This window comes from Ammospiza caudacuta, chromosome 6 (assembly GCF_027887145.1).
Source record: "Ammospiza caudacuta isolate bAmmCau1 chromosome 6, bAmmCau1.pri, whole genome shotgun sequence".
In the NCBI taxonomy this organism is placed as follows: Eukaryota; Metazoa; Chordata; class Aves; order Passeriformes; family Passerellidae; genus Ammospiza; species Ammospiza caudacuta.
Window position 1 is genome coordinate 51,338,326 of NC_080598.1, and position 27,838 is coordinate 51,366,163.

At 39.1% G+C, this 27,838-nt stretch overlaps 1 protein-coding gene across 1 annotated transcript in view; it reads right to left on the reverse strand.

Annotated features, from left to right (window-relative positions):
* Positions 1 to 4,005: 4,005 nt before the first annotated feature.
* CLMN (calmin) overlaps positions 4,006 to 27,838 on the reverse strand; it is a 76,660-nt gene continuing 52,827 nt past the window's right edge. Inside the window, exons 3-13 of the mRNA XM_058807139.1 lie at positions 27,002 to 27,097; positions 25,374 to 25,457; positions 22,749 to 22,841; positions 21,305 to 21,492; positions 19,355 to 19,548; positions 18,256 to 18,338; positions 15,774 to 17,087; positions 14,496 to 14,674; positions 13,208 to 13,271; positions 12,131 to 12,192; positions 4,006 to 10,666 (exon numbers count right to left, since the gene is read on the reverse strand). Coding sequence (XP_058663122.1) covers positions 10,513 to 10,666; positions 12,131 to 12,192; positions 13,208 to 13,271; positions 14,496 to 14,674; positions 15,774 to 17,087; positions 18,256 to 18,338; positions 19,355 to 19,548; positions 21,305 to 21,492; positions 22,749 to 22,841; positions 25,374 to 25,457; positions 27,002 to 27,097 — 2,511 coding nt within the window. The 3' untranslated portion in view covers positions 4,006 to 10,512. The remainder of the gene's footprint in view (positions 10,667 to 12,130; positions 12,193 to 13,207; positions 13,272 to 14,495; positions 14,675 to 15,773; positions 17,088 to 18,255; positions 18,339 to 19,354; positions 19,549 to 21,304; positions 21,493 to 22,748; positions 22,842 to 25,373; positions 25,458 to 27,001; positions 27,098 to 27,838) is intronic.

Here is a 27,838-nt window from a genome sequence, read left to right on the forward strand (position 1 = left end):
ACAGGCGGTAGGATGAAAAGGACACACTGCCCAACTATTAAAATCTGGGAAAGAATAAGTCACAATGTACCAAGTAACAGCCTTCCCCGTATCTTTAGTACTATAAATATTGATATTTACTCTATGGGGTAACTGTTGTTAGACAACAAGAAAATAGAGACATTTATCTCCCTTTTTAATAAAATTAGTAATGGATGGTGAGTGGAGGCTTTTCTGTTTTTTTCTAATGACTAAGAGTAAAGAAAGATTCTGTTTGGGTTAGAAAAGAGGAAAACTGACATTAAAAATCACTTTGTCACAACTTTGTCTTTGTTCATGCTACAGAACTCTCCAATCACGCTAGTGGAAACCAGGCATTTCAGCTCCACTCACATCAGGGTCTAAAATGGCTCTGGAGAGATTCCTTGCTGAGACAATGGTGACCTCTGTTGTTCCCTGCTGCTGGTGCCAGCCACGGTGCCCTCCTGTCACAGCCGGGCTCAGTGCGGCACTTTGACACAGGCTGCCAGTCACCGAGGCAGTGCGTGCCCAAGTGTTGCATTCTAGTTTCTCTGGCCAGGATAGGATGTGTCTATTCTGCACTCCACTTGGGAAATTTTCCTTGAGGTTTTCCTCTCAAGAAGCCCCCAGTCTGGCTGCCAGGTTTTCCAGCTCCTAGCTGAGAATCACTGCTGGAAAGAGCAGTTGAAAACGTTTTAAACCACGGTGCTAATTATAACACCTGCAATGCATCATGAGAAAAGGCTGCAGGTATGATTATAGAGAAGGAAGTTGGAAGAAAGAAAGAAGATTCTATTTCTAAACCTGAAACTTAGATTCTAAGAAGGTGTTAGGTTGCATGAATCTTTGTCTCACTCTAGAATGCATTAAAAAAAAATTGGCATGCTTTCCTACTTCAGTGACCCAGACTTTGTAATTCCAGGGATATTTTCTTTAGTGCAAGAGAAACCTCAGTAATATTTTCTTTTTTACCTCTTTAAATTACTGACATAAGCATATGAGCTGACATCATTTGGAAACTGACTCCTCTGTCTCCTGGCAACATTTCCCAGACAGAGTTCCCTGCTTTTTCCTTGGATTTCTTCAGACTGATGATCTTCTCCATCATCTTCTACTTACAGTCTCCAAAGTATGTCTATCACAGTGACACATCACTAAAGAAACGAAACAAATTTAAATCACTGGTAAGGAAGAAAGATGGAGAAAAGAAATGTTCTGTTAGGAAAGAAATCAATTTTTGACCCCCTATAGCCACCACTGGCTAAAAGACAATGGAGAACAAAATTTGTCAACTGCAAGATTTGTATTCAACTCTGAGCTTTGAATTCTGTTAGCTGTTCTGGAGTGCCTCACAAAGAGAGAATATTTTTAAACCAAAATTGGCTCCCAACTCGTCTAGAAATAATTTCTGGCTTTTTTTGATGCCATCAAACCTACAGTGAATTTGGATGCTGTGATTAATTTTTCCCATAAATTTAGAAATACATCAAAAGTAGAAAAAGGAGGGAGTCACAAAAGATGTTGGTGTGACTAAAAACATCTCCTGAACATGAGCAGCAAAATGGAAAAGTTTTGTCCAGGTTTACTGATGATGTTAGCCTGTGAAGAACTGAGCCCTGCACTGTTTCCTTTCAGGTTTGTGCCAGCAGGGAACTAGAGGGGCAAGGGGGAAAGGCTCTTCCTTTCTGCCTTTTCTAAAAATGGATTGCAGGGTTTCCTTTTTCCAGTCACCTACGACTTCACCTGATGGGGTTTTTTTACTGAAAGAGGGGAGCAATTTCACAAGTAGCTGCAATGGCACAATGCAAAAGATCTGTCATACAACAGTTAACAGAAGTTCCTAATGTCCTTGAGATATACCCTTGTTAATGCTCATTTATGCCTGAGAACCAAGAAACACCACTTTACAATGTATAAATCTATATGTATGTCAATTCTTGTTAACATGCAGAAAATGCATATCAGCAGTGATAAATCTGTTCCCCAGGGTACAGAGCAACCATAAAAAAGAAATGAAAAATAATCAATTCAAAGTATTTACAGCAGATGGAGCTATACATTTTGCTTTGATCATACATTACATGGTATTCCAAGATAAAGTGTGGTTTGCCAAGGACTGTGGTAAGCCAGTGGTACTGTCTCACCAAGGAATGGAGTTAGTCACAGAAGGTATCTCACAAATTGTGCAATTAGCTCTCCTGGAAATAATCCTTGTAACATCAGTAGAAATAGCAACTCAAGAAAAGATTACCACCATATATTGGTGTTGTCATAGAGAGAGCACAGCTCAAGTCAAAGGCTTTGCTCTCTGCACTCACCAGTTTGAAGGTTCTCCTGCTCCTGCTGGCTTTTCTTTAGTGACCAGGAAAAATGAGCCCTGAAGAGAGCATGAAGGTTTCAGTTTATACTACAACACGAATATGTGTGATGGCCACAGGTGATCCTTGGGAGGTCTGGGCTCCTGCACAAGCCAAGTGCATTCTCACTGTGTGGAGGGCTCCTTATCTGAAATTAACCCTGTGCTTTGTCTTTGTTGCTGCCAAGATGCAGATGGATCCAGTGTGTTTCCAACACTGCATGTGCATCATCTTCAAGCTACAGTAATTGTGATTACAGAGCAAGGATAAGGGAGATTATTTTTGAGTTTCTGTCAGAATTACTTTTATCCCAGAGTAGTTAAAAGAAAATCAGTCCAATGGTTCCTGTCTTACTATGTTTGAATTTGAACTAAAGTTTGGATCTCAGACCATTGTAAAAGTTTACTTTGCTTCCACACACTTGCACCCTCCCCAGTGCATTTGCAAATTCCACTAACCACAGTGTCAGTAGCAAAAAAAAAACCAAACCAAAAACAAACAAACAAACAATAAAACCCACCAAACACAAACTAATAAAAAAAACCCAAAAACAAAACAAAAAAAACCAAAGTGTACTTAGAAATTTTAAAATTTTGGTAATGAAAAGTGGTAGATGCCCTATCCCTGGAAACATTTGATCAGACTGGACAGGTCTCTGAGCAAACTGATTTGATGGAGGTGCTCATGGCAGAGCAGGTAGACTGGGTAACATTTAAAGGTCTCTTCCAGCCCAAACTGTTCTATGACTCTGGAAATCTATGTTGCTAACAGGACTGGACCCAAATATCCCAAATTCTTAACAGAAGCATGAATATTCTCTTGCTTTGTACACTTACGTGTGAGGGAGGGTGGTCCAATAGGCAGGTACAACTACTGCAGAAGTGGTTAGAAGCACTTTGAAAACATGTGAGATTATTTGATTTTTGTAGAAGGATTAGAGGAATATTTACAAGTCCTAAAGTGTGATACCCATTAATCCTTTAGAGAGGAAGCATTCCTATACCTTTCCCATATGCCATTTCCTTTCAGTGTGTTTATCTAATTTAGATATATTTTTCAGGACACGCATCATGGGGCTGGCTGATTCTTATGTATTCCACCCCTATTGTACTATATTTTCTTTTTTTCATATCCTGCAAGGGGAGTTAAGGTGTAGGGGGAGGTGCATAGTAAATATGAAATGGTGCTGCAGCTAGTAATTTACTAGTCCCCAAATCTAAACAAGCATATAGAAACAGCCCAGATAAATAAATTGTAAGAACAGTAAATAATTAAGCACAACTGTTTTTGTAACCTTTCCCATGGCTTCCTTTTATAAGGCCATTTTCTATGCATTAATAAATTAGAAATTCTTCCCCTTTATAAACAATTTAAATCCATTTGTTTGTTGATCAGAAAAAAGTTTAGATTTTTCCTCCAAAATGAAAAGTCGCTTTTTGGGCAAGTGGGAAACAATGCACTTTATGAATTTGCAGTCTTTACTGAGGTCTTTTCTCCTAGAACATGCATTTAGTTTCTGGACTTGAAAATGTATAATAGATTAAAATAATATTTATAATAGATACAATATATAACTATTAATAAATTGAACAATTAGAATCCACAAGACAAACCCACAGGTAACAGATTAGATACAGGAAGCCTGTCCATTTATTTCAAAATTGGAGATTCTGTAAAATAAATTGGAGCTATTCACTAGTAAATACTATTCTTATAACAGCATAACAGTTTCTAGAAACATTTTGTTTACCAGCTATACAGAAGAATTTAGTTCTTTCTCACAAAAATTAGCTTTGATCAACTAGTGCAAACATCCAATACAAGCCTCTGACAGAAAGTATTCAGAAGAAATGTATTTGATAGTACATGAAAATGCATTTCCTTCAGTATATCTGGACACCACTCAAATCCTCCCAGCATTTGTTCTCATTTTTAAAAAATCATCATTCCTCATTTCACTTGCCAAAGAGAAACATGTATTTTAAATATTACATTCCTTACTTACAAATTATTTATTTAGGATGCAGTCCCTCATTAACTCTTTAGCCATGTAGCACTTTACAGTTTAAACTAGAGAACTTTAACAAGAAAGGTAAAACAGTTTATTCAGCTTTTTACACAGCGGTATACAATAGCAAAAGGTGGTATGCCTACTAAAATGTTTTGTTCAAGACAAAAGTACAAATTGAATTTTTCATTACAATAAAAATACTTATTTGACTTGTGTAACTTATTTGGCATTAAAATGTGACTCCATTGTTTCTCTCAAGAACTCAGCAGCATATACATTGAAAGTTACTTGATTCACATCAGACCACTCATTTTGAAATAAACAAGAGTGATTTTCTGTTACAGTCTTAATAATGGCCATGGACTAAGGACTCCCCTGTACAAACTAGTCCTTGGACACAGCAAATCTATTATGTGAATCAAAGAGATTCCAGGAAGGCCCAATGAAATTAAGGAAACTGGGGAATAAGACATTATCTGGTCTTAACACAGCAGTGATGACCAGGAACTAGCCTTTCTTGGAATGGTAGGTCATAGTATTTCTTACTAAGGTAAAATAATTTTTATTGGTCCTTCTAACCTTTTCATGAAGAAAAAGAAATTAAAAAAAAGAAAATACTAATCACTCAGGGGCCAGTTTTATGTTCCAGAGACACAAACTTAAGACATTTCCCCCCACTATGGAGAGAAATAGCATGGGTCTCATTTTCCAGTATCAGCAGTAGCAGCTGCTTGGAAAGGAATTCTCAAAAGAGCCACTAAAGTGGGAGGAGGTTTTCCATGTCTTTAGTGGAGGAAAGAAATACTTTGATGTTCCACAATTTCAGTTAAGATAACCCTGAAATGACTATGGCACTTGAAAAAATAAGGATTAATTTTTCACCCTTTGTGAGCACTGGAGTTGTGTGAAGCAATGGACAGAGCAAGCGAGCTACTCCACAGAGACCATGACTTTTCCATATCATTGAATGCACATGTATCCCATCCTCCTGCATGAATGGCTTCATGATCTTGGGCTGGAATGGGAGAGAACAAGCCACACTGTGTGTCCTGTTTTTGTATACAAACCTGGAATGGGAACAATGGTAAATTGGGGCAGCTGTAAATTAGTGTTATCAGTGGTGTGCCAGGGGAAGTTATTTACTTGACAAAAACCTGCACAATGCAGAAATACAAAGGATTTTGTGGTTTTTACCTCCATTCAGATCTGCTACCCATTAGCTCAATGGAAACAGCAGGCAACCTATTGTCAGGGTATGAGCTTTCAGCTGTAGCAGTTTGGGAATTTCCAGGGCCATACCCCAGCCTGAAACCTCACCCTTGCTTTCCAGTTATTTGTTCCCTGCTGCTGTTCTCTTAATTGACAGAAGTAGATGTTAACTCCCTCTCTTTGGAGGGTCGATTCTGCAGAATTTAGGCAAACAAACGCTCTGTGTAACATGGAGGTAACTGAAGTGAGTGGTGCATGGTTGGTGTACATTGGATTTGCATGGGCATTGCACAGGCTTCAGTGACTTCCTGGCCTATGCGGCTGATGTTGATTTAAGTGCCCTCAGGGCCAGATCTTGTAGTGTGTGCTTAGCACACAGATGTGTTGCACTGACTTCCACAGAAGTAGAGGAACTGAACACATCTCTGGATGCATTCACGTTTGTGCTTGGCAAGAAGGGACTCCCAAGTATTTAAAGCTAGCATAAGTGATAATGCACAATTATAATTATTATTGTGTTAGATGGCTGAATGTGATACCACACACACTGGCCAAGTGAATCTCCTAAAGCTCAAATTCTTTGAGGATTAGTGCAGAGAACCCTAAAAACCTCCACTGGGTACAGCATGGTACCCTTTTAAAGTCAGTGGAGCACTACTTGAATAAAGAAGTTACAGTCACACCGAACAGGAGTAAACTGGGAGTGTCCAGAAAATGTATGGGATTTAAGTGTGTTTAGGCGCCAAATATCAACATGTAGAAGTTTCAGCCTCAGGAAGTTTTGATGGAAGAAAGTAGCTCAATCACTCAGTATATTTTGCAACTTTAGCTGAAAGTTTAACATCACAAAATGACATATTGCTATGCAGCTTTAAGAATCACACAAATGTATTCAATCATTTCCCCTGCTTTTCAGATCTGCTGTTCATTAAAAGCTCCTCTCCTGTTTGCAGTTTCCAGTTTTCAAATGGATGACAAAACCAATGCATAGCTTAATGTTCATTCTCATGAGTCATAATTAATAAATAATCGTATCACATACATAGAATTTTACAGGTACTCTTAAAATGGTTTTACAATTCTATTAAATATATAGATAAAATAATCACTGCTATATAAAAAAATCATTTTAAAACAGCTGAACTCTCAAGCTTTGCATAAAATTCTGTAGACACATTCATTACAATCTAGAAACTCAATAAAAATACATTTTAGAGCTCAATCTCTCAAAAATATTCATGGCATTGAAAATTGATTGTCGATTTTTACTGTAGTCTGTGTTTGCCCTGCCTTTGCACTGATAATTTCCTACAATTTGGCAAAAGCTATATTCTGGTCAGTTTGTAGATTATGTGACTGTTTAACTCACTTCTTCAACTCTAAGTCATCTGCCCCATAAATGTTTAGTGGGGCTCTGTCTTTAATGATGTATCTTTCCTTGCACTTTCTATAAAATCATGATGAAACACTTTGCAGTTATGACTACAATGACATTGAACCATCCTATTACAGCTGCCACTCAGTCTTTAATGCTGCTTCTGTGAACACCAAACATCCTTTATCCAGTGATCCTCAAGGCACTTCCTGACACTTACACTTCACAATGCCCTGCTACCCACATTTGCTCAAAACCAGCAGGTTTTAGAAAAAGAGTCTTAACAGATCAGTACCTCTGTGTATCTGAATTCAGCTACCAAATCAATATACCATATGTGGTCAGTTCAAGCTTAGCATTTTTCAACCCAGGCAAAAGTTCAGCAAAACCTTCTGTATTCAGACAGTGCACATACCTATTGGAAAATGGGCAGACAATGGATTGCCCACCAGGGTTTAAACCCTCCACTATCACCAGCCAGCCCTCTGGGCAGCAAGTTAAAACAGGCTTTGCCATAATAAACTTTTCATAATCAGGCTTTTAGGCAATAGCTCAGAGTAGACCACAAAGCCCAAAACCAAGCAGTGTTTCAGAACAGGGCCCTTGCATTAAGGAATTGGATCTTCTGCTGTGGAAGAAGAGATGCAGGCTCACAAGTCAGTTTAACTGGGGGAAGCTGCTGCTTATGCAGATGTCAGTCTTTACAGTTCGAGGTAAAAGCAAAACTCTTAAAGAATTCAGTTTTTTAAAGCACAATTGACCAGTGTAATCACTCTTAGTGCTTCACCCTGGGTCTTCTCACCCATGGAATGGCTGGGTAAGGTACACTGCTTCTGTTGTAGCACACCCACAACAAAACAAACCCCAAAACTGAAAGCAATGTAATACCAAGTATCATGTAATGACTTAGTTGGTTTTTTTTCTTCTATTTTGGGTGGAAGAAGCAATCTCTGTCTCTCAAGGGGACAGGCTGGAAAGTGTACCTCAATTGAAACACTGGCAGAGATGACCAATACAATTGTGGGATGCTGTTTGACATTTAAACTGCTCATTGCAATGTATCAGTCCCTCTTCATCAGTGGCAAGTAACAAAGAAAACCTTGGGTTTTCTCCTTCTTGGACAAAAGTACTGTGTAATGACATTTCTGGCATCACCACGTTCCTGTTCTCCTTCCCATTCTTCATGGATGTCAGTTGCTTAGCTAAGACATCCAAAGAGCTCCTCATCCTGATTCATTTTCTTAGGAGAAAGGAAAGAAGAGGAGAGCATACTTGATTGAACTTTGATAGCTGTAAAGCCCTATAAAGAGACTGCAATCCAACTCCAAATAGCCTCTGCTGCAGATTAATAAACATGGAAGAAGATACAAAGGGTCAGAAAATGTTATCATAAACCAAAGAAGCCTATGAAGAGTGGAACATAATGAAAAGCTGCCAACATTTTGCTCCAAAGTAGTGTAGTACACTGCTGCTTGCAGCTATTAAATTGATGCCATACCCCAGCCTGGTATTCCCTGGTTTTCAGGATAAGCATAAAATGTTTCTTGTACTAAGTTTTATTCTTTCAGAGGCGCAAGCACTAACCCTTCAACTTTCTATTTTAGTCTACTTCCAGAAGGCACCTTCAAAAATTCTGATATAGGTTTTCTTTTGGAAGAAGGTATCACTGTCTTCTACAACAAGCACAAACAGGTTTATTGATCACAAAATCAGCTGACTCAAAATCTTGACTGATTTAATGAAGAAGATGAAAGAAATATTTTTTTTTTTTTTACTTAAGCTGATTTAAACCAAATTAATTTGGGACATTTTCATCTCTTCCTCAAGAACAATGGATCTTATTTCTAGGTTCATGGGGTGAATCCAGCTCTAATCAACAGTGGCAGGGCAGAATAAGAAAGATTTGAAAGGTGTTCAGAATTTTATCTTCAATGTTTAAGATCTTCTGTCATTCCTTACATCCACTGAATTCTAACTGCAGCTCAGGAGAAAAATCTCAGGGGGACAAAAAGCTTATGAAGAAGAATGAAGTGTGATGAATGGTTAGGATTGCCCCAGCAGATAACATGATTACAGACAGTTTTTAAATACCTGCAAATAAATTGCTGAATATTTTGATGCATCTTGATCCCAGGTGCAATTAGTTCATCTGAAAACTTAGCCAGGGCAGGGATACACCTTATGCTACCACAAAATATGTAAAACTTACAGCCATTATTTAATTTCCACTCAGAGTAAAATTTTAAACCCCTTCATTTTAGGAAGCATATTGCAGTCAGCCTTCTGAACTTTCAGATGGAAGCAGCAATGTGGTATAGTCTCATAAAGCACACCATGAAACTAAAAATGTGCCAATGAGAAGTAGTGACTTCACTAATAGTCACATGGAGAGAAGCTACTGCTAAGAAATTGAAGACTTCTCTTTTGTCTACAAAGCATGGATTACACCTTCTCTGGCAAAAATCCTATATGAAATATCCTAAAGTGATCATTGATGTGGACAAAAATTGCAAGAGGCAGAAGTAGCTCAACAGTGCCCATGGATAAGCCACAGGAATCTCTTTAGTCCCACTAGGAAGTCAATACTTGTTGTCAGCATTTTTCTGGATTTAGTTTTACATCTCTCATTTCTTTCTCAATTTAAATAGACACTTGAAAGGTATTTCTAATTCTTTTACCACACCCTAGTGCCTTAACAGTAGCCTCAGCAAAGCTGGTTACCTATTACTTTTTGTATATGCAAAAGAGAGAAATCTTTATGTGATTTGTTAATAAAAGCAGCAAAGAAATTGAAGCAAAAGCAGACTCAGAAGCACTGAGGTACTTTTAAAAAACTTTAGTTTCTGGCCTGAGATTTCCCATATAAAGTCTACTAAGAAGCAGCTAGCATGTATGTTCTTCACACTTCTTCATAACCAATTTTTTCCTGCAAATCAAACATACAAAAAGGTGCAGGATAAAAATTACTTTAAATCCTTGAAAATTCTAACTTTCCTACCCCAATAAACCCTCAACCTGATTTTGTTGCTCCACTGGATTTGCTGCTGGAACTGTAATCAGTTCCTGATGTGTGTTTCACTACCTCTGCTCTGCCCCCCACTCTTTGAAATGGAAAATGTGAAGAAACATTTCTAGCCTTGCCCTTGCAGGTGGTCAGACCCCAAGATAAGTCATCACCATCCCTCTTCCATAGCTGTCAGGCCCTACATAAGAAAGTGAAGCCAGAAGAATAATTTTTGAAGACTAGAGCTCTGAATTGTTCATACTTCTACTGATAATTATCTGGTTTTATTTAGCATCTTATAAAGCAAGGCACAAATGTACAAAATCGCATCTACTAAATCAGATCATTTTTATATATATTTACACAATTACCATAATATAAAACGTGCTTTGACACTGTCATAGCACAACAGTAGCGGAATTGAGAACAACCTGATAATAAACACAAATACCAGGTTCTGGATTTCTGTTTGTGCTTCACCTGAAGGAACATATTCATATGCAGATACACAAAGCAATCCAGCCACCATCCCTTTATTTTCCACACCTCACACAGATCAAACTTTGTTGCTAAGCATCTGTGGAAGGAGTAAAAGGCAGTAGACCAGCACCCAAAAGAAAATTACAAAGTAGAATATCTCTGGCTGCTCAAAAATTGTTATCTCATGAGTTGGTGCTGGAGTCTCGCTTGCTTCCAAGTCCTTTTTCTCCCTGAAAATAGGAGAGAATTCAGTAAGAGGCAAGGAAAGGAAGAAGAAACCTTCAGTTAATAATTACTGTGAAGATCCGGGGGTGGTCTAAAGGACAGCAGTTTAATGAACCTTTTCAGTCTAGTCACCCCTTCAGCTAGACTAGGAGGGGCATGCTGGGCTTTAGCAGTGTGTTCCTTCCAGAGGCAACAATGTAAGAATCAATCTTCTGAAAACTCAGACAAATTCTCAGGTAGTTGAAGTAAGTGCCATTACAGTACAGCCCTCTGATGCAAGGAGATTTCCACCAGTCAAGAAGATGCCGTTTTATTTTCAGAACAGCAAACATAACACTGGGCAACACATCTCAAACTTCCACAGTTTTGCTTATACACTGGATATGACTTGATATACTTTCCCCAAATCACCTACTTTCAGAGCACCTCATGCTAGGCACTAGAATATTAAACAGATAAAGCCCAAGGCTTCCAACCAAGAAACCAGCTAGCAGTTGAGGGTTTGCAGAAAAACTCCAAAATTTCAACTTCAAAAATTTCCAGCTGTGGTTCATAAGGGCAAAGGCTGATGGATTTTGCCAGCACCACTGAGCTCTCACAAAGACAAGGAAAGGTCTTTTTTAAAAAGGCACAGTCATTTTATAATTTTCTAGTACTGCAAGAAAAACACTCCAGTAAACTGTTTTTAATCTACTTTTGGAGAAAAATGGCATTTTTCTGCTTGGGGCCTCCTACTGGATATATACCTGAGCATTACACAAAATATCAGCAAATTGTTCAACTGATACAACTGCAACAGCTATTTGTGTAATTTTTTTTAACAGAGAGAGAGAGAGGCCAATGGATCCTGATAATATTTTGTGTGTTTTCTGCATCTAAATATAACAGCCATTTTACCTAGAAGTTGTGGGAGGTACTATTCAGTATCAGCTAAGAGGCAAAACCTAAAGTGATCCTTGTTTCTTAAAGATATTTAGACCCTAATACCAAAGGGATGCATGTGTTCATGACCAATCACCCTAAGTCTAAACTAAACACACATACAGATTACCAAAACTACAGATGCTCCAACAGAGGCTGGTCCTCCACTGAAGAAATTGACTTTCCCTGGCACTGATCTCACTAAACATTGTTTTGACAGTCTTCCAAACCTGGAAAGAGTCATCACTGCCAGAGGGGCTAATATTTGAAGTTGTCCCACTCTTCTCCCAGCCTGAAATATCCACCGTGTGGGGAAAATGCTCAGAGTCTTGCTGAGACAGCTGAATCTTTCAAGTCAATCAAAGGCATTTCAGTCAAGGGACAGATTGAGCAATAAGGAAATTTTGTGTCTTACACCTATGAAAAATGTGGACTCTGAGCCATTACAGAAGACAGTTGCTACCATTGTAATTAATTTCCAGCTCCCTTTGTATCACTGCTAGTAGTACCTTTCCTTGCAAAAGTCAGTCTGAATCAGAAACACTCACCCAATGATTAATGGATTTTCATCCATATCTGTCATCTTCTGCTCGTTTACACCATAGGTTTCCTTAAACAAACCACAAACAGATCAGACAACCAAACTCAGCATCTCACAAAGGTGGTAACTGTACTTTGTGCAAATTGTATCTAATGTTTCCTCAAATAAAATGAAAGTGTGCTTATAAACATGTTTTCCGTCAGCAGATCCAGCACTGCAGTCTGGTGCACACACAGAAAAGGAAAAAAGTTGTGAAATAAGATTTTTTTGCTTTCAACTGCTTTCATTAGTTGAATAAAATTCCCCTTGTTCATATGTATTTCTAGTAGCTCTGACAGTACTGCAAAACTAAAGCATCTGTGTGAAACCTCCCTTTCACTGAACACTTGCGGCAGCATTTCTTTAAAAACTCCAAGATTATCAGAATTTTATTTTTGTGTTGAAAAAAGGCCATATTCCTGTCCTTGCTCAGCATGCCCAGATTGCTGATGCGTGTCCGTTCCTTTTAGCTTTAAAAATAAAAATCCAGACCTCAGCTGTATTGTGTGCTCTCAAGAAGCCAGTGTGAATCACATCTGTCATTAGGGATGCAGTTTCACATTACAACTAAAATTCTTTTAGGGTTAGTTGCTGCTACTGGTAATATAATACACTGGTACTGTGAGGAAAAGAACCAGAACCCAGTTTTTCAGAAACTGCTTTTCAGGAGACACCCACCATTTTTGCAGTGTTGAGACCAGGGCATCAACATTATACAGAGAATGCAAAAACTAAAAGAAACTGGAGCAGCAAACAAAAGCAGCTTCAAACAAGCAAAATGTTGCAGCTATACAGGTATATATTTGAAGTAAGATTTAAATTTACAACAGATTTAATTGTAGTATTAGGTACTCCTTTGTGAATTTGCTTAAAGTTTAGTATGTTTTTAGGAGAGTTCTGAAACTATGCAACTATGCCTGGTTTTAGCACTAAAATTATTAGAAGTCACAAGACTTTCATACAGTTAGAGGCCTTTTTACAGTGTGTGAACTTCTGGAGTTTGAGAGAACCAGAGAAACAGCAATAAATAAATGTTCACACTTACCTCCTCAGAAGCATTACGAGAAAACCTTTTTCGGAGATGAAAGTTGGCATCACTGTCACTGTTTCTGTATGTAAAAGCAAAGTTTTTAAATTCATAAAGTTAAGTTTAAAAGAGAGACACTGCAAATGGATGTGACAGGTTTAAGCTACACAAAACCACAAATATGCATTGCTGCATGTATTAGAATATGGACTGGAATTTATCAGCAACATGATAAAAATGGCTTTGGGAAAATCTGACCCACAATAAAAAATTCATATTCTCAAAAAGGAATCTTTTCTAAAATATTGTATCTGAGAGCATTTTTGCACCTTTGACATCACTGACATTTAACTGAGAGTATACCCAAGTTTTATGGCCATTGATATAAAAAATTGGACTGACAGGGAACAGTAAGCTTGAAGGGGACAAGGGGTTTTTCTAAGCAAACTCTCAAATTCATTAGAGTGCTCCAGTGATAAGCATCAACAAATTACAGTTCATGTCCCATAAAATAGATTACCGAAGAATAAATTAGAACATAAGAAAAACCGGAAGTAAATGAAGCAAAATTAGCTGAGTGTCTCTGTACAGGGTCTGCCTGGGCTGCAGTTAAATTTCCCTAGAGCAGTGGGCTGGGGCTGGGCAAGAGGCTTGGAGAGGACCCAACCAGGAGAGCTGACCCAAACTGACCAAAGGGCAGTGAGACCCACACACACACTTGTTCTTATATCTGTCTTCTGAAGCAACCACTACAACACTCTGCTTCCCAGGAAGTGGCTGGACACTGCCATGCTGATGGGAAGTAGACAATAAATAAAATTTTTTTTAGTCTTCTTCTAATTTTCTTCCACACATGGCCTTTGCCTTTTCATTAAAATGCCTTTACCTTGACCCATGAGTACTTCATCTTATTTTCTCTCCAACACCTCATTTACTTGTTCATAACCAGAAAAAAACATCCAAAAAGTATCTACTGAAATCAGTCAGTGTCATGCTTCCACAAAGTGTCACAATGCACACGGACTATTTCATCTACATTACAAAATACTCTCTCTGTTAGGAAAGCAATAATAACACTTCCATGTTCAAAATGCATTGGGCTCCCACTTGGGTTTTGTGTGGCAAAGTTTGTACCACAGTCAAGTCAAGTCCCAATGAATCACTCAACATATTTAAGAGAAACACAGGAAAAAGCCAATGAATCCCAATACTTCTTCCTAAAACAAGACTACAACAAACATCCAATGGACAGGGCAGTTTCAAAAGACCAGTAAAGCGTATTTGAGACAAAGTTAATGTGAAATACCTGGTAAATTCTTGGAATTCAGCATTTTCTTCCAGGTCATCTTGTGATAGACTAGTAGTGGCAACATCTGAGATCTGCAAATCTTCTTCAATCATATTTTTCTCTTCCTCGTCTGTATTACTATTTTCTTCTGGTGTCTTTATGGCTATTGGTAAATCTTTTAGATGTTCTACTATGGCCTGTTGAAATGAGGAAATGTTTTGCTTTAGACAACATGACTGATTCCCCACCCTTCTAAATATCTTAGTGGTGCAGCCAGCCTACTTAGACACTCAATTGCAGATAGTATGAGACTTAAAGTCTCACTGAAGAAAATAAAAAATAAATTAATTTCTTGAAAATCTTTAGTGATACATGGAATCATCAGTTCAGCATACATACACACAGTTGGTATGTCAGATCTTTCTATTAAGAGGTCATGACATGGCTCTTTGAAGCAATCCACTGGACCTTTTAAAATCTACCCCCAATCAGTTCTTCAAGTTAACAGCAAACTGACTTCATTACTTTAGTTAGAGTCAGGACAAAAATATGTTCAAGCAACAGGTCTAAGCAACATGTAGAGCAGCATTAAATGGACATTCATTCCTGAAAAATGCTGTCAAAAATTACTGTGCTGGAAAACATGTAAGGCACTTCAAACTGGTATCTGCAAGAGATGCAGGAGCAAACTGCCTAAACCAAATACCCCCAAAGTACCCATTTCTTTCTCCTCCTCCAGTGCAGAGAAGCCTTCATTTCATCCATGTAACATAGCCTACTCAAATTGTTTTTCTAAGTTTTTGTAGGCAAACTTACTTGGATTGAGATAAAATTATCATTGCCTGTATCCTTTCTTTAGAAGCAATACTGATTTCTGTTAATCTCATAGCAGATTATTAGAAATACCCTGTCTGATAATCTGTTATGCCTAAGGATTTTACAGAAACCTCTATTTTAAAACATAATAAAAAGGCACATTTTTCTGTACTTTAAGGTAATCTTTTATGCATAGGGATTACAGAAGCCTCGAATTATTTTAAAACATAATATAAATTCACATTTTTGCAGTACCATTAGTATTAGAACTTATTTTCTCTTTTACAGTCAGATCTTCTCAGGGATCTGCAATTCCTTTCATTCCAGTAGGGGGCTGTGGCAAACAGTGTAATGGAACAGGAAATTAGGTACATTTTGAGTATTTCCCCCAGACATTGCAAAAGGAAGCAAATAAAAACCACTGGGATCTGCTAAGTCCACATATATACACAAAGAAATGCTGGTAATAAAGTAAAATACCTCAGGATGTTGTGGAATAGTGGAATCTTCATGGTCGGTGGCCTTATTGGCATCTTCTTCTATTTCTAACTCATCTACTAGTAATGGCACTTCTTTTTCATCTGAAGAATTCGCATGACTGCTTGTTTTTGTAGTTTCCTCCTCGCTGTTCTCAGTATCTGTTTCTGATGGAGGGGTACGTAGCTTATTCTCCAAGTCTAGCTCTGGAGCATCTTCTTTGTGGTCCTGTTCTGGTAAGTTCTCGTCATGTAAAACATCTGTTACTGTTTCAGAAGAAGCTTTTTCATTTCCTGTATCATAACCTTCGATACAAGGCTCCAGGTAAGCGTTCAGAACTGCTGATATGGGAACATTATAATGTGGATAATAAAAGAGATCATGGGGTATCACAGATACTTTTGAAGAACTGGATACCACTTCAGCTGCAGATTCAACTTCATCACAGCTGTCCAGGTCCTCTGGAGTTTTAGGTATATCTGAGAGAGAGTCATCAGATGTTTCCTGCTGTGTAGATAGTTCTTGGCTTTTGAGATTAGAATCATTCAGTGAACAAGTGTTTGTTTCTATTGTCTCAAGGCCCGGTGATTCCTTTGGATGTTCATCTTGTGGAAGTGTCTCTAGTTCCTTATTTAGAAGGTGGAGAATGTACTTCTGTGTATCTTCTTGTTTTGATGAATGTTCTGGTAAAATAATTGAAGACTGGGGTTTGCTGTCTTCAACTTTATTAATAGAATCATCTGTAAGTATACCAGAAGTCCAGGATACTGGACTCAAAGAAGAAGTATTGGCTGAAAGGCTCTTGGTTTCATTGTCATATTCAGTAGGGGTTTCCTTAGTTAATTCTTCAGAGTATTCTTCAAAAGAGTCGACAGAATTTTTCTGATCTGTCAGAACAGCTGGAGAAAGCTCATCATTTTGTTTCAGTGGATCATCAGAGATGCTCTCTTCACCTGATGTGAATTTATCATTTGGAACCTCCCAAGAGGAATTGGATTCAAAACTGACAGGTCCTGTAATTTTCAGTGAGGTAGGCCTTTGAGGCTCCTCTTCAGATGTTTCCTGTAAATCGCCTGACACTTGACTCAGTTTCCCATTACAATTTTCAGAAATGGTTTCTGATGGGATTCTCTCAGGGATATCATGAATATGGACCTTTGGAGGAGCCGGATGACTCCTCTCATGATTAACAGTATACATGTTTTCTTCATTTTCACTTAAAATCAAGATTTTGCCCTCCTTCTCTGACGGTGTGTCTTTGATGTGGACATATGTGGACTCAATTGGAAGCTCCCTGTCAGGATCTGTAAAGTCTTCCTGTAAGTGATGATACACCATTAGAAGACAAATCCTAGCTCAGATACCATTTTACATTTCCCAAACACAATGGAAAGAATAAATACCTAGTCTTTCAGTCCATTACCTTCTGAATTGCCAATTAATAACTCACTTATTTTGAAAGTAGGAAAACTAATTTGGCAAGTCAAGTGCCTTGAACAGAGCTCAATGTCAAGAAGGCAGTTGTACAGGAAGATCAGAATGCAGACAAGCCTACTCCTCAATTGTTAATGTATTTATCTCTCCTTGCTGCACCTGTGGAGACAACTGACTTGGCTTTTTGACACAATCCCAAACCCTGGGAATAACATAAATCTAACAGCTCAAATAAATCCACTGTGAAATACATTGATATACGAGATTATTTCCTTCCAACAGCTCTATTAAAAGAAAGATAGTTTTTAACTTTGTTCATAAAAATGCCAACAAGTTTTAATGTCAACCAATCTTATTGCTTATCTAATCTAATAATAATTATTAGGTTAATATAATAATTTTAATTCCAATTACTTTAGTAATTCCCACCAATTTTATCAACTACAAAATATATGCCAATTGTAACCTTCAGTCAAGAAATGAGAGAAAATGCCTGTTTTTTCAAAAGGCCTTTGCCAGTTCTTGACACCGTCAACCCTTAGTTAATCCTCAATTCTTTATTTTTGCATCAAAGTCCTGCAGTTTGTGTCATGCTTATAATGAGTGCTTTTTACTGTTGTATTGACAAGATTCAGCTTTTGGGGTCTTGTGTCTCATACCTGCTAAATTCAGACTGATCATGGCCCTCAAACTTGAGAGGATAGAAGTAAAAATTAAATTCAAAGTCCAATGAATCATTATAGATAAAGGAATAAATTTCAGTCTTGTTTAAAACCAATATAGCAAAGTAGTAGATTCCTATGAAACCAATTCTAACCTCTGAGAGTTACAATTGGATGTAAATGTATAAAAGCACAATTCTACCTTAAGCATTTTAGTAATCACCAATGAAAGCCCATTTCACTGGATTTAACAAAAATGTGAAAAAAATTAAACCCAGGTTTGTTGTTTATTTTAAATAGCTAAAAAGAAACCTAGAAAATAAATCTGACTTTATTACATACACCAAAGCAAATTAAAGAAATGACATGACACAGCAGTAAACACATACCCCTTCCAGCTCCGGGAAGTGCTCCAGGAATTGTGCCACATATGTCACAATTGACTGTTCATCGGGGGACTCCACCATGATATCTGTGGAGACAGACGTGAGGGGCTTGAGCACACACAGCTCTGAAACGCTCTTGCAGAGGAACAGATTGCCAGACATTTATCCTGCCATTATGGGCACAGAAATAACAGCTACAAACACTTCTCTTTTTTCTGACAGATAAGAGAGATGCTCTTCACTGCTGATGGCACTTGACAGAGTTCTCAACATCCCATTCACATTCACTTTTTCCTATTTCCAAACACATACTGAACCCCGATCAGGGCTCTCTTTTCATTCACTTTTATACTGCCATTCATGCTGTTGTCAGTAGACAGTTGGCTGCTGTTGAGTGACAATATAGAGGTTTATTTTTAGCAGGATGGCCCAGTCTTCTACCAGGTGATGAAAGTGCAATTGTGCTTTCAATCATGACACCAAGGCCTAGTGCCAGTCTCATAGAGTTCAGTAAAAAGAACGACAAGAAATCCATTTATATGTATTTTATATACACATGCACACTTAGCTTTACAGGTATAAATACTTGTGTGTATATATGCATGGCAAAGGGAAAACTGGGAGATGCGGATGCATTTGAATGGGTATGTCTTCATTTACCTGGTATGGGAGCCTCGTATCGCTCATCCTGGAGCGACATTTAGTCTGCAGCCTTGGTGTTACAGAACACTGCTAATGCACTGAGACACCCCTCAGCACAACAATTGATGCCCTCTATGAGTGCAGATGTCACAAAGCATCTAAGCAGGAACCAGGACCAGCTATAAACATAGCTAAACATAGGCATAGTGTACAGAGCTAAAACCATAGTACGATCTTTGACCTCAAGGAGCTTACAAATGACTGGAAGCATGCAATTACAAATATGACAGGAAGCATACAATTACAAGCCACTGACCGTTTTTATTTTTCTTCTCAAAAAGCTCAGCACACTGATCCCATCAGCAGCCTAATCACTGTTGGGTTTTTGGTATGTATCACAAGGCAATATTCATTAATTCAGTGTAGACTGAGTGTTACCCAAAAAAGCTGACGTGTTTACCTTCAGGTTCGAGGAGCCGAGGGACACCCAGTTTATTCTGTGCTATGCTGAAAGCATCCTCCAGGTTTTCTCGTGCTGATTTCTCCAGTGCATGCTTCATGTCTACCAAAGTACAATCTATGGCTTTTATGACAGCTAAGAAAGCAAGGCCACTCCTCCAACTACTCGTGAAGTCCTGGACTGCAACGCCATACCTAAACAGAATTACATCCATTTTACATGGGTGGTTTGTTACAAAATCCAAAGTAAACGCAACATCATTTTCAGACTCCTGAAAGTTAAAATGTAAGGTTGCTGAGTAGCACTTGTCATATTTGAGATATTTTTTTGGATTTCAACATCTAGAAATACATTCAGAAAACACATGGGTTCACAAACTGAATTGGTGTGGCTAATAGCTGACACCAACCTGCTTATAGGAAGTAGTTAGTGAAAACAAAGCCCTTAAGAATTCAGCAACCACATTTAACATTCACAAAACCAAATGTCTCTGTGATTCCTGTTTTTGTTGCTCTCCAGCATTTTAATGCCATAGCTTGGGAAAAGTTCCAAGATTTAAATATTTAAACGCATAAGCATAAATGATTCACATTCCTGTGTACTTGGCCTTCTATAGCAGAAAAACTGCCAAATGCAAATGGTGTCAGCATATGCATAAACCACAAGAGTGTTAGATGCCCAAAGTTTTGGAGGAAAAACAGCCATCAAACTTGCAATGGAATACAGACCCAAAATAGAAAATTCTGCACAGATCATGAGATAACAGGATTACAATGATGCTATTATGTTTTAAATACTGCAGTTGCAAGAATAATTTTCTCTTATTAGATCTTTTCAATTTGCACTCTTTGACTGGGCTGAAAAGTCTGTGGCCTTCACTTCTCAGGTCCTCACTTTCTTTGTTCCACCTATTAATAACCACATCAGCATTAATTTGGACTAAAACTGTACTTCCTCTATGGTCTGCACTGGCAGCAGTGAACTACAGGGGGCAAGTTTATCTCTCAGCAAGCACCCTTAGCTTCCCTGGAGATAACCAAGGGATGATGCAGTCCACAGGACCAAGTATTTAAGATGTAAATTTTTGTCTTCAACACTAGAAAATTTGTGTTCAAAGGCAAGATAAAAATCCAGAGACAAAACCACCAAATATTCAGCTAACCAACCTGTATAGGTAACTTTGACGCATACCCTCTTTAATAAAAACTCTCTGCCAGTCACTACTTCAAATAACAATACATGTAAAATACATCCCAAGTATTTGCATGAGCATGAGACATCTTACACTACAGTTTTTTAACCTGTTAGTAACTCTGCCAAGACAAAGCATTTCTACACAAAATGCTTTGGTGAAAGAACCACTTTTTATTAAAGGGGAGAGAGATGTCTTGTGCACTGGAAATCCACTCAAATGTTACAAGTTCAGGAGAAGTGACTTAAATTTCACCCCCTTCCCCTCTTTAATACTGGGGAAGGAGGGACTCTGGTAGGGGCTCTGTCCTTCAAGACACTCTGGAATACACAGAGAAGCTTCCTCTGGGCTACTGCTTAATTTAAAAGGCTGCTGATGAAGTCTTTCAGTACACTTATTTTTTCAGTTCACCCCCTGCTTATACCTGACCTGTAATCAGATGTCAAAGAGACTGCATGAAAGCTGGGGTCTGGGGAGTAGAAAATGATCCTGTTTTAAACAGCACCAAGCAGGTTAGTGCAAGTTAACATTTAACACTCAAACTGTGGAGCCAGCAGCGGCCTTCAAGGTCAGATGGCTGCTGTGAACACATGGTCATAGTGAAACACCCCCCTCAGAGACACTGTGCTCCCCAAATTCAACAGCAGAAGAAGCCACAGCACATGGCAACACACCCATGGGGCAGGACAGAGAAAAGAGACTCAGCTTCAGAGGGGCAGGTGGCAAGACACTGTTTTGTTCAAGGTTTGTTAGCTTACTTTCTGGTTTTCCTCTGCACCCAGATTAGAAGGGCCCTGATGGCTCTCCGCTGGTCCTTCACTGTAATGGACATGTTTCTCTCCACGCTGGGAGTGCTGGGGGATGTGTCTGATTCTGGACCACTGGGCCCAGAGGACAGGCTGGAGGAGGAGGAGTTCCTGTTCAGGTTGCCTGTAAGCTCCTTAATCTGTAATAAAAGGTGAAATACACAGTGTTCTGCTTTATCACTGGCTGCATCGTGCCCTTGTTTTCATGCAAACTTTAAAGGGATCAGTGCCATAGCTGAATTTTAAGTGATAATTATAAACCTTTTCATTTTAACTCTCAACTTGTATTTACAAGCATGACAGCCAGCAGCAGCCCAGGCAACAGAAAGAGCAAGCTCCCAGTTCAGGCTAAACTGTGCAAATTAAACAAAATGCAAAGAAACATGTCCTTGAAAGAAAAGTTAGTTTAAATGAATTGTTCTCTTCACAGGAATTGCTTGAGTGAAGTATTTTTCATCGAGAAATGGTGACCTGCAGCAGCCCTCCTGTCCTTGACCAGCACTGACATTTGAGACTCTGCTGCTTTTAGGTCCCCCCACCCCTGTGCCCTCTGCTGCCAGGGTGGCAGGTTCTGGTCACACCATCTTTGTCTGTGAGTCTGCCTGGCCAAACTGTTCTGTGCAGCACTGCTCACCCTCAGGAGCTCAGCCAGGGAGAGAGGCCCCAGTGCAACTTTGAGATCATGTTTTTAACCTTATAGCCATTTTTTAAATCAGACCAAGAGAATGAAAGGGCCTCACAGCCTCATGAGAGTTGCAGAACCCTCCCTCCATCTCTCTCTGTCCATTAGAATTTGGGATTGTCTAGAAGGTAATTTCCAAACTATGGGTAGGTTAGGGAGCAGTTTTAATCTCAGCCTGGGGATAAATCAATTTTCAGGCTCAAATACATGTTATCAGTTCCAGGTCCTTTGAGATCTTTCATATGACCATGTATATCAGTTTGGAATTTTTGCTGTGTTGAGTAAGTCTCCAGAGAACAGTGATTCTAAATGGAATTTCCCACCACATTGGACCAAATCCAGTAAAGGTTATTGAAAATAAACTGTGACCTGGAACCATACCCAGGACATTGGTTCAGTTCCAGGGAATCTGGAACAGAACCCTGAGAAGGCACAGGAAAGAAGGGAAAGTAGTAATCTGAAGCTCTAATTCAGGTCCAAGTTAAATGAGGGTTTAAATTGTCTCCAATTTACATCAAAATAGGTCCAATGAAGTAAAATGAAAGCAGCTGCAAGAATAAAATTAGTGTATGTTAGGAGGGGAAAAGCTCAGGTTTGGTATGATTAATTATGTTCTTTAGGATTAAAAACCAATTTAAAAATCAGTATTCAGCTGGAATAGATGGATACCATGAAGACTGATTACTTATGGTTAAAGTATTCAAATTTTATTACCTGAAAAAACAAGATTATATTCCATATTAGTCCAAGTACCAGAGAGGAATTTCCATCTGCTATTTCTGCTGCATCAATGCTAACAAGCTTTACCTGTAGGAGAGATCATAAATTCAGAGCCAAATTCAAAGCAGGAAGGTATATGCAAAAAATGCACTGAGACTACTGGATATGTCCCTACCACTGCTGCCACTGACAGGCCAGCAAAAAAGCAATGCTGCAATCTTGTATTAATGAAAATTTGCCCTGATCACAATCACCCTTCTCCTGGAACTCCTGTCTGAAGCCCCCAGTATAGTCTGCAGAACAGAAGTTAATTCAGTTCTGCATTTTTGGGACTACAAATGCATTTCCTCAATACAAAAATGGAGGAAGATGGGGCCCCCTCCAGTGGACCCCACTCATAAAAAGGAGAGTAATTTCTCATACAAAAATCTAGAATCCTAGTAAGATCTGCTTACTTCTTTTTTTGTATGCATCTGCTTTCTCCTTCCTTATCCCACCTTACACAGCTTGTCACAGAGTTCTGATTAAATCAGTTAGCAACGGATAGGGTTGCCTAATCCAAGCAAACTCTAGACTTTCCCACACTGAGGTTTTTTCCAGCTGATAACACCAGGATGTTATTCTCTCAGACAACACAGATTTGGTTTTGGCAAAGGTCATGGAGGAGGGAGGAGACAAGGAAGCTGTCAGTGCTGCACATGGCACCCAGCAGCCCATTTATCTCCGAGAGTCCCGGACACGCTGAATCACTCAGCAGGGCTCTACCCTGCTGCCCCAGCTCCACAGACACTGCCGGGTTCCACCCACTGGGCTTTAATGTCTAACCCTGAAGCTCCTGGCAGCCAAGGCGTTTTGCCAACACTTTCATCACCACCCTTCACTAACCGGTTTGGTTAAGCTGAAAAAAGGAAAGCAAAATGACTTTTTATCTAGTGGTTTGCACAATGTTTTCAGTCTTAGCAAGAAGACACCTCTACTTGTCATATTTCAAGGATCAGATTTCTTGCTAGCTCCAAGGTATTTTGCATGGGGAAACCTTTAGAACTTAGTACATTTGAATAACAGTTTCTCCAAGATGGGGAGCAAGTCACATTTATCATTTCACTGCTTAGTGTGAGCTCTGTCCTCTTACTGCTGCTTATGTTTGTCACCCAGCCCAGAAGAGATACTCCGCTAGAAGATATTGACTGCTTACTTTTAAGGGAACAGGAAATCCAGAGGAAAGTAGTTTTTAGCACTACTAATTTAAAAGCCGCCTGAATTCAAGGTTCCTCCTCCCTAGCCTTGCTGATTGAGGACCTAGTGAGGTCCTGGCAACCAGATGTGCTTCAGCTGCAGCTCTGCCAAGTGCTGGTACCAACAGAGAGAAATAATCTCATCTGCCAGTGGGCCTTAGCTGGATTTGGGTAAAAAGCATCAACTGGGAAACTGTTAAGAAATATGGGAATATGTAAAATATTTCTTAGCAGTTCTACAGCAGGACGTGTAGACGTACACATTTAGGGCCAGATCAGCCCCTACTGATGGAGTTTCCATAGGGAGCCTGGAACACCTGGAAGTTACTGGACAACTTCTTGACCTTTCACATCCTCTCCTGGGGAAAAAGGCAAAGGATGTTAAACCTCCCACACCTACAAAGTCACAAGAGATGTGCTGAGACCTCACACCATGCTCATTCCTGCACTGGGGTTTGTAGCAGCTCTCCTGCAAGACAAGGACTGCTGCTGGATCAGGAGCTAAGCTCAGTGCAGGGAAGCAGCACAGTGACACCAGTTGCTGTTGGACCATCCTATGCAAAGCAGGGTTTTGCACACACTGATCCCTGCTCAGCCATAAAGTTTAACCTTACTTGAATCCTTTATAGGAAATAGCTCAATATCTGTTTACTCTTTCTGGAGGATCTAAGGATACCATGTATATCAATTGTTACATGGCTGGGGCTTCTCTGGACCCCATTGCTCTCACCAACCCACTGGCCACTTCCACAGGGCTTTGGAATAAACCCATCACAGGAGAAATAGAAGGAATGAATCATTTCCAGCTACAGGGTCTGATCACACTTGGTCACTTATAACTGCAGGAAGTGATGCTGTGTGGTAGTACAACACTCACTATGAGAGAAATTATATCCCTGTAAGGCATTGATTCCTGGAATTATGCATTTATATCATGTTCCCAGTTTCACTTTCTCTTGCTTTTAACTCATGATCAGCTGCTGCAGCAATCAGTTTACCAGAAAAATACATGATTTCTATAACTGAAAGTACTTCTGAGAAAAGAAAGTCATCTACCATCAGTGTAACTGAAGTAATGCCACTAAGACCCAGATCATAAAACTTACTTGCATTTATTTTTATTTTCTTTTAATATTGGGTTCCTGATCCTTTAATCCCATTGAACTTTAACATATAAAATGAGCAAATAATCCTTGCTTTAGACTCTGTAGGTGTTCTTGTTGTGCATTTTTATGTGCCTTTTCAGCCTTGCTGCTAAGGTAAGTCACAGCCTCCTGAGCAATACACTTCTCTTGTATATATGCAGCACATCAGTTTAGCAACAATTAAAACTTGCAGCACACATCAAGAGAAAATATTAAGACCAGTCTTTGAAAATACTCACGTTACTGTCCTCCAAGAACTTAAGTGCTTTGGCTATGTTGTTCAAACGAAAAATGCGATGGGTTGAAGATTTGTATTCGTGCATCTAGAAAAAAGAATTGCCACACTGTTTTTAAAACTGGTGGAATCATTCACCACATCATACAAAGCTTAAAAGCACTGAGGCAAAATAAAGCTAAGGAAATCTATCTATGAAAAATTATTGCCATTTTTGTGAGCAGTAGAATGCTTCAACTACACAAGTGTAGCAAAACAGGGTGAGCAACCAGCTTTCCTGCTCCCCAGATGTTACCACTCTCTTGGGCCTGCCACATTGATTATTCGTGTAGTCACTCCCCAGCCATGTTCAGTCACAGGAACAGATTTGTCTGAAAATTCATAATAAAAGATTTTCTTTTGTGTTGAATTAAATGAAATTATCCTAATTAGGAAGCATGAGCAGTTTTAATAGCAGGCACAGGCAGGTGGGAGGCAAAAACCTTCACTTTGGGAGAAATGAAAGATTTTGCATGCCTGTCTCCCTGCAATTCCACTTTGGCACAGTGTTTTTAACCCATATGTGCAGAAACAGCTAACAAGAAATGCAGCCAGCTGACTTTACCCCCTTCTCTCACCTCCTCCCTGACCTGTGGAAGCATAGCCTAGGGTTTACCATGATGTATCTCCCCCTTCAATTCATTTCAAGCCTGTAAGAATGCACATAGAGACACTGCTACTTCTGCTGCAGCTCTGCCAACCTTCAAGAATATTTTAAAATATCCTTGACTCTGAATGTGTGAGCACACATTCAGGGGCATTCCTGCTGCAGGCTGTGCAGGTGGGCAGTCACTACAGAGCATCACCAGGTGCATCTGCAATGGTGAGACACCTGCTCCTCTTACCCAAGTGTGGTAGCCACACACAGGAGAGCTCTGATGACAAGATTGATGGAGAAAGAAAACATTAAAGTCAACTGGGCATTTATGTTTGCATTGGGTGTTCCATTTCTGGTATGTGGAACTTTACACAACTCTTACAAGGAAAGGAGGAGAGAAGAAGTTTCTGATTAGTAAAACTGTGCCCTGTTGATTTAGACTGTATTAGTAAGACTAATGAAACCTGAGTCAGGATACCAGAATGAAACTCAGGTTTCATTAGTCTTATTAATATGGTCTAAATCAATGAATTTAATTCATTGATTCATCTAATCAATGAATGAAACTCAGACCTACAGCAGGCATCAGAAAAGCTACTGAGTGTCATAATGATCTTAGACAAAATAGAAAACAGAATTTAGGGATTAAAAAAATGATACAGCAAATATGTGTTTTCTTGGTAATGTAACTTGGGTAATCTCGAAATGGAATGTGTGAGCATTAAAGTATTAAAGCCTTAAAAACCCTCAGGGCTAGGAACATTAACACTGATCACACACCATTTACACCTCATTGTCATATTTCCTTGAAATCTACCTTGTAGCTCAGGGCACCCACCTGTAACATAAGGAAATTACAACAACGTTGCTGAAATTCTTACTACATTATGCAAGACATGGGCCCAAATTCACCCTTATTCCTTGGATATTCAGGCACTGTTGCTTGTAACATACCCAGCTCCTAGGTATGGAGGCTTCTCCCTCTCTGTACATACCAGCTTTTGTCCTGACAGGACTTCCAGGAGTGCCATCAAGATTTTGCCATCTTGTATATCAATAAACAAGTCTTTCACTTTCAAAGGAGGCTTGCACTGCGAAGAAAAGAAACCAGGTAGTTTTTAAAACACTGCTTTTTGATAAATCATCATGATTTCAGAGAGATGGTGTTGGAGAATTTTGCTCAGACATGGCTTGAAGGAAAAAAGGCCATGAAAATATACAGCTGATGGAAAAGTAAAAGGCAGCTGTGAGGAGCAAATTCTCACAGCCTGTTTCTGTAAACAACAAAAGTTCTCAGGCACGTTTATGTAAACAGCAGAAGTTCTCAGGTTGTTTTTAATAACAAGTAAATATCTTGTCCTTGGATAAGTTTTGGGAAAGCAAAAGTTGACAAACATGGAGGCCTTGAGAACTTTCATATCAGGGTGAGAACACAAATCTTGGTTTCAATAACAAACCACAGGTATTGAAACAAAAGGAGGGGTTAATGTGTAATCTGTGACCTATGATGAGCTTGGATTTTGCAATATGCATGAGCTTAATTAACACCACTATAAAAGTGTGTGAGTGAGATCAATAAATCGAAGTTCGATGCTGGATCAACAAAGATGGGTCGTCTCCCTTCACTTCAATAGATGGAAGGAGAATTTTACAAAAGAGAGATACAAGAAGTAAATCATAGCCTGCTGTAAGAGACAGCTGATTGTTCTTCACATTGGTGGCAATTCTGACCTATGAATGTTGGAGCTAAAACTGAAATCAGACAAGGACTGATTCAGGATTTCCCATAACAGACTCTAACCCTAAATACTCTGCCTGAGAAATAACCACCC